Source organism: Suncus etruscus, chromosome 14, assembly GCF_024139225.1.
Source record: "Suncus etruscus isolate mSunEtr1 chromosome 14, mSunEtr1.pri.cur, whole genome shotgun sequence".
Taxonomy (NCBI): Eukaryota; Metazoa; Chordata; class Mammalia; order Eulipotyphla; family Soricidae; genus Suncus; species Suncus etruscus.
The window spans coordinates 81,817,773-81,832,692 of record NC_064861.1 but is presented as its reverse complement, the minus strand read 5'-3'; the positions used below and the strand labels follow the sequence as shown (position 1 = coordinate 81,832,692).

General features: G+C 43.5%; 1 protein-coding gene and 1 non-coding gene across 2 annotated transcripts; both read right to left on the bottom strand.

Annotated features, from left to right (window-relative positions):
- Positions 1-943: 943 nt before the first annotated feature.
- LOC126027648 (zinc finger protein OZF) lies at positions 944-2,553 on the bottom strand. Its single transcript, XM_049786651.1, has one exon. The coding sequence runs from the start codon at positions 2,275-2,277 to the stop codon at positions 1,399-1,401; it is 879 nt and encodes a 292-aa protein (XP_049642608.1). The 5' UTR covers positions 2,278-2,553; the 3' UTR covers positions 944-1,398.
- A 1,559-nt stretch (positions 2,554-4,112) lies between these two features.
- LOC126029362 (small nucleolar RNA SNORA55) lies at positions 4,113-4,242 on the bottom strand. Its single transcript, XR_007502973.1, has one exon. It is a non-coding gene; the product is annotated as a small nucleolar RNA SNORA55 (small nucleolar RNA).
- Positions 4,243-14,920: the final 10,678 nt, after the last annotated feature.

The window sequence follows — 14,920 nt, the reverse complement described above, 5'->3', positions numbered from 1 at the left end:
ATTTCAAGAATAAGCAACAATGTAAAAATAAATTAAGACAGATTTGGATTATACTATCATTTTTCATTTTAATAAAATAGATAATTTCTTATTACATAGAGAACAAGTTCATCCACTCATTGCTGATAAAACTTTAGAAATACCTCTATAAAAAGTTTAGTATTTGATTGGGAATGAACCCATTAGAACATAATTTCTACAAGTACAGTGTTCCCATCCTCACCCCCATTCTTAGTGAGAAAATTTTAGAATACAGAAAAGTACAAAAAATAAGACAAGATATCCATATACCACAATCCAGAATTAGCTAGTATTGATATATTTACTTGCAGTCTTCTGTTTCTGAGAAAAAAATGTTTATATATAAAACTCAAGCCGACCCCACCCCATCCCACACGCATCCCCTTCGCTCTTCACAAGCAACCCTACTAGAGTTTGCTGTCCTTCCAATCCATTAGATACATTAAAAACAAAACCCAAAAAGCTAACATACATATGTATCCGTTATCAATATATTGTTGTAAATTTCATGAGGAAAAATTTAGTTCAAATTTACAAAAATGTCATAAGCATGATCCTACAACTTCACTTTCTCCCATATTTTGAGAATTTACTGTAATAAATCACATTTGTTTCATTTTACAGATATACAGTATTACATAATAGGTTTTTCCATTTTGTAGCTGAGGGAAGCGTAAGTCATTTCCAGTTTATGGCTACTACAAACCATGCCACAGCAAAGAGCCTGATGCATTTATCCTGAGCTTTCCTTACTCTAGGGTGAACTATTAGGTATTTTGAATCTATTATAGGAATGTTTTCCTACTGCCAAAGTCACAACCATTTTAGTGTATGAAGCACTTCAGATTTCTGGCTTAATGAATGCTTTTTATTTTAAGCACTTAAGAACTTAACCATTTTCCTATTTTTTATCCTTGGAGAAAAAATACTTTCCTCCAAATCATTTTTAAAAATAGTTCCGTTATCTTCTCATATTCTTGATGCCATTCCTGATATTCTAAATTCTAATAAATGCCATTATTTCCAGAATTTCTTCTGTTGGTTCAATATTGTAAACCAGGTCTTCTATTTCAATACAATTTATTTTCTACTAGAATATTAGTGAATAGCTTCAGATCTAAACACAGCAATCACAAGCTTGTTTTTCATTCCCACATGGAGTGCAAAATTGTCCAGTTTCAACACTAAATTTGCTATTGGATTCTTGTTGGGCACCGACTTGGTTTCATACAACTGTCTTTCTATTCAGTATTAATTCCATAGCCTTAATTATTAGCTTGTTTTCCTCATTTATGATGCTCGTTTTCAAAATAATCATTTGACATCCTGTGAGGTGTGTAATTCTTTTCCAAGATAGCCAAGATACTCAAAGGACATTTAATGAGTGTGAATTTTCTGGTGTCGGATGTGGTGAGACTTCTGGCTGAAAGCTTTCCCACACTCACTACACTGATAGGGTTTCTTGCCGGTGTGTATTCTTAAATGTAGAGCAAGGGTTGAAAATTGAGAGAAAGCTTTCCCACACTCATTGCAACCATATGGTTTCTCACCTGTGTGGCTTCTCACATGAACAGTGAGAGAGGAACTTTGTGAGAAGGCTTTCCCACACACATTGCATTCGTAAGGCTTATCCCCTGAATGGATTCTCACATGTACAATAAGTGATGTTCGTTGAGAAAAGGCTTTTCCACACTCATTACACTCATAGGGTTTCTCACCAGTGTGAATGTTCTGATGTTTTATGAGATACTTCTTCTGCCCAAAAGCTGTTCCACATTCATTACATTTAAAGGGTTTCTCTCCAATATGAATCTTCTCATGCTCAGTAAGGTTGGACTTGCCACTGAAGGTTTTCCCACACTCCTTACAAACAAAGGGCTTCTCTCCTGTGTGAGTTCTCTGGTGTCTGATGAGGTTGGACTTCTGAATGAAGGCTTTCCCACAATCCTTACACTGAAAGGGTTTCTCTCCGGTGTGAATTTTCTGATGTGTGAGCAGGTTTTCCTTTTGGCTGAAGGATTTTCCACACTGATTACATTCAAACAGCTTCTCTCCAGTATGTGTGTTCTGATGTTTGATAACATACTGCTTTTGGCTGAAGGCTTTCCCACATTCGTTACATTCGAAAGGTTTCTCTCTGCTATGAAAATGCTCATGCTCGGTGAGATTTGATTTGTGATTGAAGACTTTCCCGCATATCTTACAGGCAAAGGGGCCACCCCCACTACTATTTCTCTGCTGACTGAGGTGTGACATCTGAATGGAAGTTGTCCCACATTCACCAGATTTCTCTACAGTAGAAATTTTTTGACAAATAAAGATTTACTTTCAGCTGAACGTATTTACGCATTTCTTATATTTGTAAAACTTCTCTGTATAGAAAGTCTCATCTCAAACGGAGAATGATGGGTATGTTACCCGAAGGAAAAAAAAAAGACGTGACAATCTAAAGTTTTCTCAAGTATAATTTTCAAATACTCAATGAAGTTTTGTTACTTTCACTGGCTCTTTTCCAGTATAAATTTCCTTCTCAAGGAGTTGTCATCTAGTTAAAGGCTTTTCAACAGTCCATAAAAGAAAAGGGACTCTTTGCAGCCTGACCTCCACATTTACTAAAAGCATAAGGTTCTTCTCCAGTCTGAATACTTCGGTATTCAAATGGTGTTCAACTTTTTTTTAACCTGAAGAGATTTCTTAAAGTTCCTTCATGATTATGTGCTCTAAATTGTTTCAAACTTTTGGTTAAGCTGAAAGGTTTTGCTTTAACAGCTACAAAGTCTGAGATCTGAGGAAGTACTTTTCCAAATTCCTTATATTCATTGACTTTGTTTCCTTAATCTGTATTTTACAGAAGATGGATGCAATTTGTCTTGCTGCCTCTCTATCTGCTGACCATCTTCTTGGACTTCTAAAATGGAATACAAAGAACCATCATTCAAAGGAGTGAATGTATTAGGTGCTTAGCATTCAACTGTTAGTTTTGTTATAGGCATTACATATTATAAACATTAATACTCTAGATTGTACTTTGGAGATAATTTTGCTACTTCCTATCTCAGTATGAAAAAATCTTCAAGAAGTAAAACAGTTTACTTAAAGAATTTAGAGAAATGTAGAAGAAGGAAAAATAGATACATGTTCACAAAAACAGACTTCTTGGTCAATATTTCTTTCCTTTTTTAAATTTATGGGTCACACCCTGTGGTACTCAGGTGTTACTCCTGGCTCTGTGTTCAGGGGTCATCCTGGTGGTACCCCAGGGACCATATGGGATGATGCTGGGCATTGAACCCGAGTCAGCCACATACAAGGCAAACATCCCACCCAATGTACTACTGCTCCAGCCCCTGGAAAGTCATTACTACAAAAGAATATTAAGGGACTTAAGAAATAGTATGTGGGTGCCTTGCATGCAGCCAACCAAGGTTCAATCACTGGTAATCTGCTAATGTCCAGCAGACCTAGCAGGACTGCTGGATATACCTTGACTGTGCCCCAGCCCCCCAAAGAAAGTGAAGACAACAGCAATTCTGGAATTACAAATGGCTGGTTCTCTGAGCATTGACTTAGGAGTATGTCCTGAGAACTACCAGACATAACCCCAAAACAAAACAAAAACCTAATTAAGACAGATGAAGTAAACTGTTACCAACCACTTGTAGAAATGGTCCCTTTTCTACAGTGAAGGCTTATACTGTCTCACCAGAGTGAATTTGTGGAAGGCCAACTTGAAATGTGAGTACAAACTCCAAGTATCATTTCCTGACAGAAATTTTAAGAAGACCAAAAAAAGGGGGGCACTAGGTAAAAAGTCAACTCTTTATTTGCTGACACAAAAGTATATAGAGAAAATTCAAAATATGCTATAAACAAATCTCCAAGAAATAACAGGGGGCCAGAGAGATAGCATGGAGGTAGGGTATTTGCCTTGCATGCAGAAGGTTGGTGGTTCGAATCCCAGCATCCCATATGGTCCCCCGAGCCTGCCAGGAGCGAGTTCTGAGCATAGAGCCAGGAGGAACTCCCGAGAGCTGCCGGGTGTGACCCAAAAACCAAAAAAAAAAAAAAAAAAGTAACAGGCTTCTTTTTTTAAGTGTGGCAGAGTTGTAGAGACAGGCCCCAAAGCAAATGCGACCCATCTGGATTTCCTCTGCTTGTACTGTTGCACCATTTGTCCCCATGCCAGCATGAAGTAGCAAGGAATGGGAAAGATTTAGGTGCTGAAATAAGAGATTTCTATAGTTAAATGGCATGCTACAAGACCAACACTTAGAGCTTTCTAATATATACTAATAATAATTAGGAGAATTAAAAAAATATCCCACTTACAATCACACCTCAGAAAAATCAATAACCTAGGAATCAACAGAATAGATGAAATAGATGAAAACTTAAACCTACAAAACACTATTTAAAAAAAAGAAAGAAAGAAAAGAGGACAGAAAGATAGCACAGTGGTAGGGCATTTGCCTTGCATGCAGCCAATCCAGGATGGATGGTGGTCTGAATCCCGGCATCCCATATGATCCTCATGCCTGCCAGGAGTGATTTCTGAGCACAGAGCCAGGAGTAACCCGAGCAAGCCGGGTGTGACCCAAAAACCAAAAAAGAAAATAAAAGAAATAAAATGGGGGGGGGGGGAGGCTGGAGTGATAGCATAGCTGTTAGAATGACTGCCTTGCACTTGCAAAGCCCACCAGGACACACACACACACACACACACACACACACACACACACACACACACACACACACACACACGCGCGCGCGCGCGCGCGCACACACGAACAGGAGCAGGAGGACTAACATTATCAAAATGGGGGACACAGCCCAGGAAAAAAAAAAGTGAGCACAAGGAGCACGAGGATTAACATCATCAAAATGGCAATCCTACCCAAAGCTTTCTACACTTTTCATGTAGTCCCTATAAAAATACTCATAACATCAGCTAGAGCATTAATACAGGGGGTAGGGAGTATATTCCATGTAGCCTTACAAGTAGGCAGCCTGGGATTGAAACCCTACCAGGATGAGAGAGATACAGAATAGTCTCACTCATCTATGGTTTTAAGAAGAATAAAAGACATTTTGTAATAGAAACAATAGAGATGAGAGCTAGATGGACTGGCCCATGATATAAAGCTTACCACAAGGAGTGGTGAGTTCAGTTAGAGAAATAACTGCACTGACAACTACCATGCCAATGGTAGTGAGTGAGAAAAATAGAATATCTATCTCGAATACAGGCAGGGGATGGGGGAGGAGGTTACATGGGGGGCATCAGTGGTGGGAACGTTGCACTGGTGAAAGGGGTGTTCTTTTTATAACTGAAACCCAACTACAAACATGTTTGTAATCACAGTGCTTAAATAATTAAAAAAAAAATAAGGACCAGAGTGATAGCACAGCAGCAGTAGGGCATTTGCCTTGCATGTGGCTGACCCAGGACAAACCCACATTCAATCCCTGGCATCCCATATGATCCCCCAAGCTTGCCAGGAGTGATTTCTGAGCACAGGGCCAGGAGTAACCCAAGTGCCATCCGATGTGGTCAAAAAAAAAAAAAAAAAAAGAAAAAAAAAGAAAAGAAAAAGAAAACAGAACTTTTGACAGTAAAAATACAGGCAATGCTGCTTGGCAGGGTCAGAGAGATAGCACAAGGGTAGGTAGGGCATTTGCCTTGCACATGGCCAACCCAGGCCAGACTCAGGTTTGATCCCAGTATCCCATGTGGTCCCCAGAGCCTGCCAGGAGCAATTTCTGAGCACAGAGCCAGGAGTAACCCAAGTGCCACCAGTGTGGTCAAAAAAAAAACAAAAAAAACTTTTGACACTTAAGATACAGGCAATGCTGTAAGGCAGGGGCAGAGAGATAGCACAAGGGTAGGTAGGGTGTTTGCCTTGCACAAGACCCTGAAGTGATAGCACAGCAGTAGGACATTTGCCTTGCACTTGGCCAACCCAGGCCAGACTCGGGTTTTGATTCCAGGCATCCCATATGGTCCCCGGAGCCTGCCAGGAGAGATTCCTGAGTGCAGAGCCAAGAGTAACCCAAGTGTCGCTGGGTGTGACACCCCTCCCCCCAAAAAAACAATGCTGCCAGCCAACAAACAGAAAAGGCAAGAAAAACAGGATCACATTAAGAAGTTTCTGTATCTAAAGGTTGGAGTGGGAGTACAGCAGATAGAATACATGCTTTGCATGTGGCTAAGATGGGTTCAAGCCCCAGCATTCCATATGGTACCCAGCACAACACCAGGAATAACCCCTTAGTATCACCACCTATAGCTCAAAACCAAACCAAACCAAATTACTGTTACAGTGCCAAATGCCATATTGCAGCTAATCTTGAAAAAGTGTTAGTATGCCAGTGAACCTCCAAAATTATTCATTCCTTATTCATGACTATGCAAGTTATAATTATAACTAAACCACATCAATACAATGTATAATATACAATTAAAAAAATAGCATCAGATACCAAGAATTTATCCCAAGTGTTTACCCCAAGATTAGAGATTTTAAGAAAAGCACATCAGAGATGTCAATGCTACCTACCTTGTAACCCAATTTTCAAACATTTACTCACCTGGACACACTTCCTTTCCACCTCTCTCTCCCCCATCCAGAGTTGCTGTCTGAGTCAATAAAGGATCAATAGAGTCTTCTAAAACCTGCTATTTGGGGAAATGACTCTGCAAAGGATGGTTTCCAGAGATGTGCAGGGTGGAGCCCTGTAAAAAAACAACACAGTAATGTTTTGCCTTATAGATTGCAACACACACAAGAAGATGGGGGCTGGGTAGGGTGTTTGCCTTGCACGTGGCCAACTGGTGTTCAATCTCCTGCATCCCATATGGTCGGTCCCCTGAGTATAGCCGGGAATGACCCCAGAGCAAAATGCCATGTATAACCAACCCCTGAACACTTATGGCCCAAAAACCAAAATCAAACGAAAGCAAACAAAAAACACACAAGATGGGATTGGAGATAGCATGGAGGTAGGGCGTTTGCCTTGCATGCAGAAGGACGATGGTTCAAATCCTGGCATCCCATATGGTCCCCTGAGCCTGCCAGCAGCGATTTCTGAGTGTAGAGCCAGGAGTAACCCTTGAGCGCTGCCGGGTGTGACCCAAAAACCATAATAAATAAATAACTAGGCACTCACAAATCACTCCTGGCTTGGGGAACTATATGGGACGCCAGGAGATCAAACCCAAGTCCATCCTAGGTCAGACTTATGCAAGGCAAAAGCCTTACCGCTGCGCCACCGCTCCGGCCCTAGGGGTGTCCTTTTTCTTAACTAAAATCCAACTACAAACATGTTTGTAACCATGGTGCTTAAAGGTATATTAAAACAAACCACATAAGATGGTCAAAGGCACTATGCAAATTTGAATCATGAATTTAAAGCCAGATTCATATAAACCATTTTGAGTTTTCACACAGCACTGCTGAAGAAAAACTGATATTGGAACATTGTATGCTTAAAATTCAATAACTAATTTATTTTTTTTTGTTTGTTTTTTGGGTCACACCGAGAGGTGCTCAGGGGTTACTCCTGGCAGGCTCAGGGGACCATATGGAATGCTGGAATTCAAACCACTGTCTGTCCTAGATTGGCTACTTGCAAGGCAAGTTCTCTACTGCTGTGCTATCTCTCCAGCCCCCCTCCTTTTCCCAATAAATAACTTTATAATCCACAATGATTCAACTAAAATTTTTCTTTTTTAAAAAATCAAGTCTTAGGCCCGGAGAGATAGCACAGCGGCGTTTGCCTTGCAAGCAGTCAATCCAGGACCTAAGGTGGTTGGTTTGAATCCCGGTGTCCCATATGGTCCCCTGTGCCTGCCAGGAGCTATTCTGAGCAGATAGCCAGGAGTAACCCCTGAGCATTGCCGGGTATGGCCCAAAAACAAAACAAAAAAAAAAAAAATCAAGTCTCCATACATTCAGAAATGGAGAGAAAAGTGAACATTTGCCTTCAGAGTTTGACTTACATAGAAAAGCTACCTTATAAATGTGGTTGCTATTCTTCTCTTGCTTAGGGCTCCTGGAAAGATGTTAACCAAAGCCCTTACTTCCGGGTAAACTTAATAACTAATGACCATGATGACAATGCCCATTAGAACTAAGCCACATGAATGCAATGTATAAGGAGAGAGATCATGGCAGGTTGGGTGCTTGCCAACCTGGGCACAAACCACAACATCCCATTAGTCCCCTGAACACAGTCCTATGCTCTGCATTCAGCAGAGGTCCAGGTTTAGATCCCTGGCACAAGAGACCCAACACTGCTGGGTATGCTCTCTGCCCCCATTATTGGTATAAAAAGCATATCTGTAATCGTTCTAATAAAAGAACAAGAGAACAAGAAAAAAAATCAAGCAAAAAAAAATAAAGGCTTTTTTTTGGGGAGATCACACCCGGCAGCACTTAGGGGCCACTCCTGGCTCTGTGCTCAGACATCACTCGTGGCAGGCTTGGGGGACCATATGGGATGCCGGACTCGAACCACCGACCTTCTGAATGCAAGGTAAACGCCTCACCTCCATGCTCTCTCTCCGGCCCCATCAAAAAAATATTTTTTCAGGGTACATGGCATACGTGGGATTTCTCTGTTCTATTTCCTTATCTATAAAGCTGAAATCACAGGGGGTGGTGAAATATTCTGTTTACTATTTACACACACACACTATGAGGTTGAAAAAGCTCACAAATTTGCACTGGGTGAGGCAGAGCTGAAAAGCTTATAGGACTTTACACAGCGTGTGCAGAAAGAAACACAAGTGCAACCAAGAGTAAGGAGATCAAGTTTGGTCCTCTGGCAATTCAGTGTCAGGTTTCTGAGAAACAATCCACATCCAGATCAATGAGGCAACTGCATATAAAGACCAGAACTGGAGATGTGGCCGAGAATGGAAAGAAAAGTATCAAGTGTGAGAAGATTATTGCTGCTAAGACACAGGTGAAATGTTACTGTCCACGGGCCTACCACACATGCTTAGGGAAAGAATCCCAGGAGCAAAAGACAGGATCCAAGAAAAGGTAAAGGTCTTACTGAAGAATGGTGACGATTATGTTTGAAAACTTTCAAGTACGCCTAAAAATCATACAAAACATTCAGACTAAGGCAGTGGGAGGAATGGTGTGCATGTGTGGTGTGTGCAGCCAATCCATATGCTGTAACAGTGAAGCTAGTAGAGAAAACTGCTAACTCAAAATTATTTGTAACTGTGACCCACAACACCCAAATGGCAGAAGGGTTCTGGAATAACTAGCAAATACTCATCCTCAGAATAAAGGACTCATCCAAACAAGAACTAGTATAACAGACAACAAAATTAGGTACCCCAAGAAAACAAAACCCACATCAAAACTCTACCTAAGACTGTCAAAGGACTTTTCCTAAACAGGAAATTGCAAAAAGCTTGAGGAAGAACTGCAACCACTGCCAAAGTGAGTTCTAAGGAAATCCACAGAGAATTCCTTACACAGAACCTATAAATTAAGCAACAGACCATTGCTAGGGGAAATTTAGAATAAAAAGCTTTAAAAAATTGGGCAGCTAGGGGCTGGAGCAGTGGCATAACAGTAGGGCGTTTGCCTTGCACGCGCCTGACCTAGAACGGACTGAGGTTCAATCCCCTGGCGTCCGATATGGTCCCCCAAGCCAGGAGCGATTTCTGAGCACATAGCCATAAGTAACCCCTGAGCGTCACCGGGTGTGGCCCCAAAACAAAAAAACAAAAAAGGGGCTGCTAGGACTGTAGCAATAGCACACAGTGGGTAGGCACTTGCCTTTCACAGAGCTGGCCCAGGTTCAACCACCAGCATGCAATCTGGTCCACTGAGCACTATCAGGAGTTAATTCCTGAGTGCAGAGCCAGGAGTGATCCCTGAGCACCACCAGGTGTGGCCCAAAAACAAAACAAAACAAAAACCAACTTTTTTTAAACATCTATATTCTACCTGGGGTTTTTGTGTGTTTTTTGGGGGAAAAGGAGTTTGGGTCACACCAAGAGGTACTAAGTGGTTACTCCTGTTTCTGAGCTCATAAATCAACTTCTGGCAGGCTCAGGGGATCATATGGGATGCCAGCAATTGAACCTGGGCCAGCCGTGTGCAAGGCAAACACCCTCCTCACTGTGCTCTCTCTCTCTGGCCCCCTCCCCATTTTTTTTTTAAGCAGAATGCATTTAATTGAGGACTCAGCTTTCTAATGTTAACAGTGCCTAGAAGAAATGCCACCTCTCAGAGAATGATCTAACAGTTTCCAAATAACTTTTCCTGAAACACATAGAAAATACACAACAGGGGCTGGGCTGGAGAGATAGCATAGAGGTAGGGCATTTGCCTTGCATGCAGAAGGACGGTGATTCAAATCCCGGCATCCCAGATGGTCCCCAGAGCCCGCCAGAAGCGATTTCTGAGCGTAGAGCCAGGAAATAATCCCTGAGCCTGCTGGGTGTGACCCAAAAAACAAAAAAGAAAATACACAACCACCTAAGCTCATAAAGGATGTAAATTAAGACTACTCCGAGATGCCCGGTTTTATCTATGTCTATGACTCCCCAAATAGAAATTTCAACATTACATCGATGGAAAGATACTAGCAGGAAAAGTGCTCTTTGAATCTTGAGCAACACGAAGTAGGCTACCAAGAGTAAACCACTTCAAAGATACACTTCCAAGAAAATGACACATTAAAAAAAAAAAAAAGAACAGTATAGTAACAGCAAAAGCTAGAAACAACTTTAATGTCTAATAACTGAATCAACTACAGTACTACATTTCTAGCGTGGTATTTATATTTTGTTTTTGGGCCACACTCAGTGGTACTCCTGGGTCTGTGCTCAAGGATCACTCCTGGAGGGGCTTTGGGATCGAATCAGGGCTGTGTGCAAAGTAAGTACCTTACCCACTGTATAATCTCTCGGGCCCCTACAATAGTCTCTTAGTGTATATAAAGAAAAGGGAAAAAAAGAGATTGGGATGTAGCAAGTGGTAGAAGGCAAGTAGAAGGAAAGGATAACACAAATCAATGCTCCAACAAAAAGTCCATGTGATGAATACACAAGAAACTGTTTATTAGAACAAAGAAAAATGAGACAGGAGAGAAGAGTAAAATATTTCCAAGTTAAATTTTATCTAATCATAGATGCATCAATTATTTGTTTTTTTTGGGGGGGTCACTCAGTGCTGTTCAAGAGCTACTCCAAATTCAATGCTCAGAGTGTTCCCAGCATTGCTGGAGGATCACACATGGACCTCCTGCATTTATAGCATGTGCTCAGCATTCGAACTATTTCTCCAACTCAAAAAGGTACTTTTATAACAAATCAAGTTTATTTCTCAAAAAAGTCACTGAGATACCGGAGCAGTGGTGCCAACGGTAAGGTGTCTGCCTTGCCCACGCTAGTCTAGGATGAACTGCAGTTCGATCCCCCCCCCCACCGAGTCCCATATGGTCCCCCCAAACCAGGAGCGATTTCTGAGTGCATAGCCAGGAAACCCCTGAGCGTTACTGGGTGTGGCCAAAAAACCTAAATAAATAAATATATAAATAAAGCCAACAAATGAAAATAAACTAAAATAAACTCAAATGTACATTAGTTTGGCAACAAAATTTCTTTTTGTTGTTTTGGGGCCACACCCAGAAGCGCTCAGGTATGATCAATTACTTGTGGCTCTGCACTCAGGAACTAACCCTGGTGGTGCTTGGGGACCATATGGGATATGTGCTCAACCCTTTAAACTCTCCAATCCTTCCAACACATGATTAAAAAAAAAAATCAGTTTTCGGGCCAGAGCACTAGGACAGCAGTAGGATGCTCGCCTTATACATGACCAACCAAGGTTCAATTCCCTGCAACACAAATTGCCCCCCAAGTCTGCCAGAAGTGATTGGAGTACAGAGCCCGCCCCAAACCAAAAAAAAAAAAAAAATTAACTTTCAAGGCTGGAGAACCTTGCCTTGCAAGCAGGAAACTGGCAACTCTACAAGGTCCCTGAGCACTGAGCCTAGAGTAACTCATGAACAGTGTGTCATCCCCCATCTTATTTTTTAAGCCTATTTGTCAGGGCTGGAGCAACAGTGCACTAAGTATTGGCAAAAACCAAAAACACCTTATTTGTCTACATCTGTTGGACTTTGTAGCAAAATTCTTTTCTAATCTTTACATACTAATATTCCTCAGAAAAGGAAAAACAATAGGTTGGAGAACAATAGGACAGCTGGTAGGAAACTTGCCTTGCATGTGACCTATCTGGGATCGACTCCTCCTGGCACCCAACATTACCGCCCAAGCCGCACCTTAGCACAGTTCTGCCTTTGAGCACTACTATATGACACTCCCTATTTAAAAAAAAAAAGTGCTCCTTTGCTCTAGTATGCTTAAGTTTTCTGTTATATGTCTATTTTTGGTTTGTTTTGAGGGCAGTGCTGGGACTCGAGCAAAGTGCTCTCCAGCTAAGACCCCCCCCCCAACACACCGTGCCTTTACTACAGTAAGCTGACATTTTTCTTATAGCTTCTCACCAGTTAGCTGTCTATTTCAAGGCTATGAACTTGTTACTAAATACTTTAACTGGTATTACTTAAAACAATGTAAAGAATGACTGTGGGTGGATAAGGACTACAGGCTGGAGCTTGAACTTTGCATAGAGGAGCCCTGAATTCTATGTAGAAGACACCTCACTTCAAGTAACCAGACTCCCAAGCCCAAACCCCCTCAATTTTTTTTAAATCTGCATACATAAGTCGTTTTCCTTTCATGAAATCCATTAAACCTGGGTGCGCCTCTATTCAAGAATTAGGACATCTATCTAATCCAGACTCGTGATTAAATATTTGAATAACCAAGTTTTCTTCTTAGAGTAAGGGTAGCTGAGGGTAACCTACAACCTCAAACCCTTAACACTCTAATGCGGGGACTTCAGAATTAGAAATCTAAGCACCTGGGCCGGAGAGCCGGAGAGAAATCACAGCGGTAGGGCATTTGCCTTGCAAGCAGCGGACCCAAGACCTACGGTGATTCGAATCCCGGCATCCGAGATGGTCCCCCGTGCCCACCAGGAGCGATTTCTGGGCGCAGAACCAGGAGTAACCCCCGGCAACTGCCGAGTGTGGCCCAAAAAAACAAACAAAAAATGATATCTAAGCACCTATTTCTCAAAATTTATCGATGACATTTAATCTACGGCTTAACAGTACTATTAAAAGTGCCCCCCCCCAAGATTTGAGACCTGTTTAAAACGAACAGAAAGTTCCATATTCTTGCGTTGATAAGCAACAAAAAAACCTTAGGGATATGTGTAGCTTCTTCCCGATTTACAAGAAACGCATTTGAATACAAAAATGTATTCTAAGTAAGTTACTGCTTGGGACTCCCCCCATCCAATCTTCAAGCATTTAACAACTCCAGGAAGGGCCGGAGAGAGAGCACAGCGGGAGGGCGTTTGCCTAGCAAGCAGGACAGAGGGTGGTTCGAATCCCGGCACCCCACAGGGTCCCCTCCCCGAGCCTGCCAGGAGAGATTTCTGAGTGCAGAGTCAGGAGGAGCAAACCCTGAGCGCCGCCGGGTGAGCCCCCCAAAACAAAAACCAACAACAGCAAAAGTAGCTCCAGGAAGATGGCACCGTAGTCCTGGGCGCTCAGGTCGTCAAGGGAAGTGCGGGGGCAGAAGTTAGCACCCTCCACAAGGGCCTCCAACATCCTGCTCTTGGGGCGGCTCGACAGAACCCCTAGAATCTCTCCAAAAAGAACCCCAAATCTCAAAGATCCATAGAGTCAAACTTGGGGATCCACTCCAGGTCACAAACGCTCCAATCCGGGGCGGGATAGACAGATAAAGATTGCACAGTGGCAGGGCGTTTGTTTGCCTCGCAAGCAGCCGATCCAGGACGGACGGTAGTTGGTTCGAATCCCGGCATCCCACAGGGTCCCCCGGCCTGCCAGGAGCGATCGGTTTCTGAGCGCAGAGCCAGGAGGAACCCCTGAGCGCTGCCGGGTGTGACTCAAACCCCAAAAAACTCAAATCCTGCTCGCAGGCCCCAACCCCAACCCCACCCGCGCGTAGGCCCGAAAGCGCCTAGATCCATTTCCCTGCCGCCGCGCCGCGCCCCCCTGAACCCAGAGTCCTCCCCCTCCAGCCTCCCCACCGCTCGGCCCCGGACGCCCCACTTCCCACCTCCTATTCTCGCGCCACGTGGACCCAGGGGCCGGACTGACCCGCGGACAAAGACCAAAATGTCCACTTCGCGGCGGCGCGCATGCGCAGTGGGGCGCGGGAGGGCGCGCGCAGAACTCCCAGAAGCCTCCGCGCGGCGCGGCCTACCCCGACAGGCCCAGGCGCGCCTGGGAGCCGATGCCCTGCTTAGGAACAGGAAGTGGCTTCGGCGTTGAACGTTTCGCCCTTCCCCTTTGGACTACATTTCCCGTCAGGCTTTGCGTCTCACGCACGCGCACCTGGGAGTCGATGCCCTGCTTAGGAACAGAAAGTGGCTTCGGTGTTTAATATCCCCATCCCCCCTTTGAACTACATTTCCCGTCAGGCTTTGCGTCTCACGCACGCGCGCCTGGGAGTCGATGCCCTGCTTAGGAACAGGAAGTGGCTTCGGCGTTTAATATCTCCCCTTCCCTCCCCCTCTTTGGACTACATTTCCCGTCAGGCTTTGCGTCTCACACACGACTCTAGCTGCCTTGACTTGTTGGTTTTGGGGCCCACCCCGGAGTGGTGGTCCTACCTGGTTGGAAGAAGGTTCGTGGAGGCCCCCGGTGGTAGTTTTGGGAATGCGGATATCCGCCCCCGCCCACCCTGAGGAGGCAGGTCTCCTCGAAGCAGCTTGCCACAAGACAGGCCCGGCCCAAACGCGGCGCGCGGTGCTAGGCCGCCATC

Coding starts and splice junctions, on each gene's coding strand:
- LOC126027648 (XM_049786651.1), bottom strand. CDS start 2,277: ATGTCACACCTCAGTCAGCAGAGAAATAGTAGTGGGGGTGGCCCCTTT.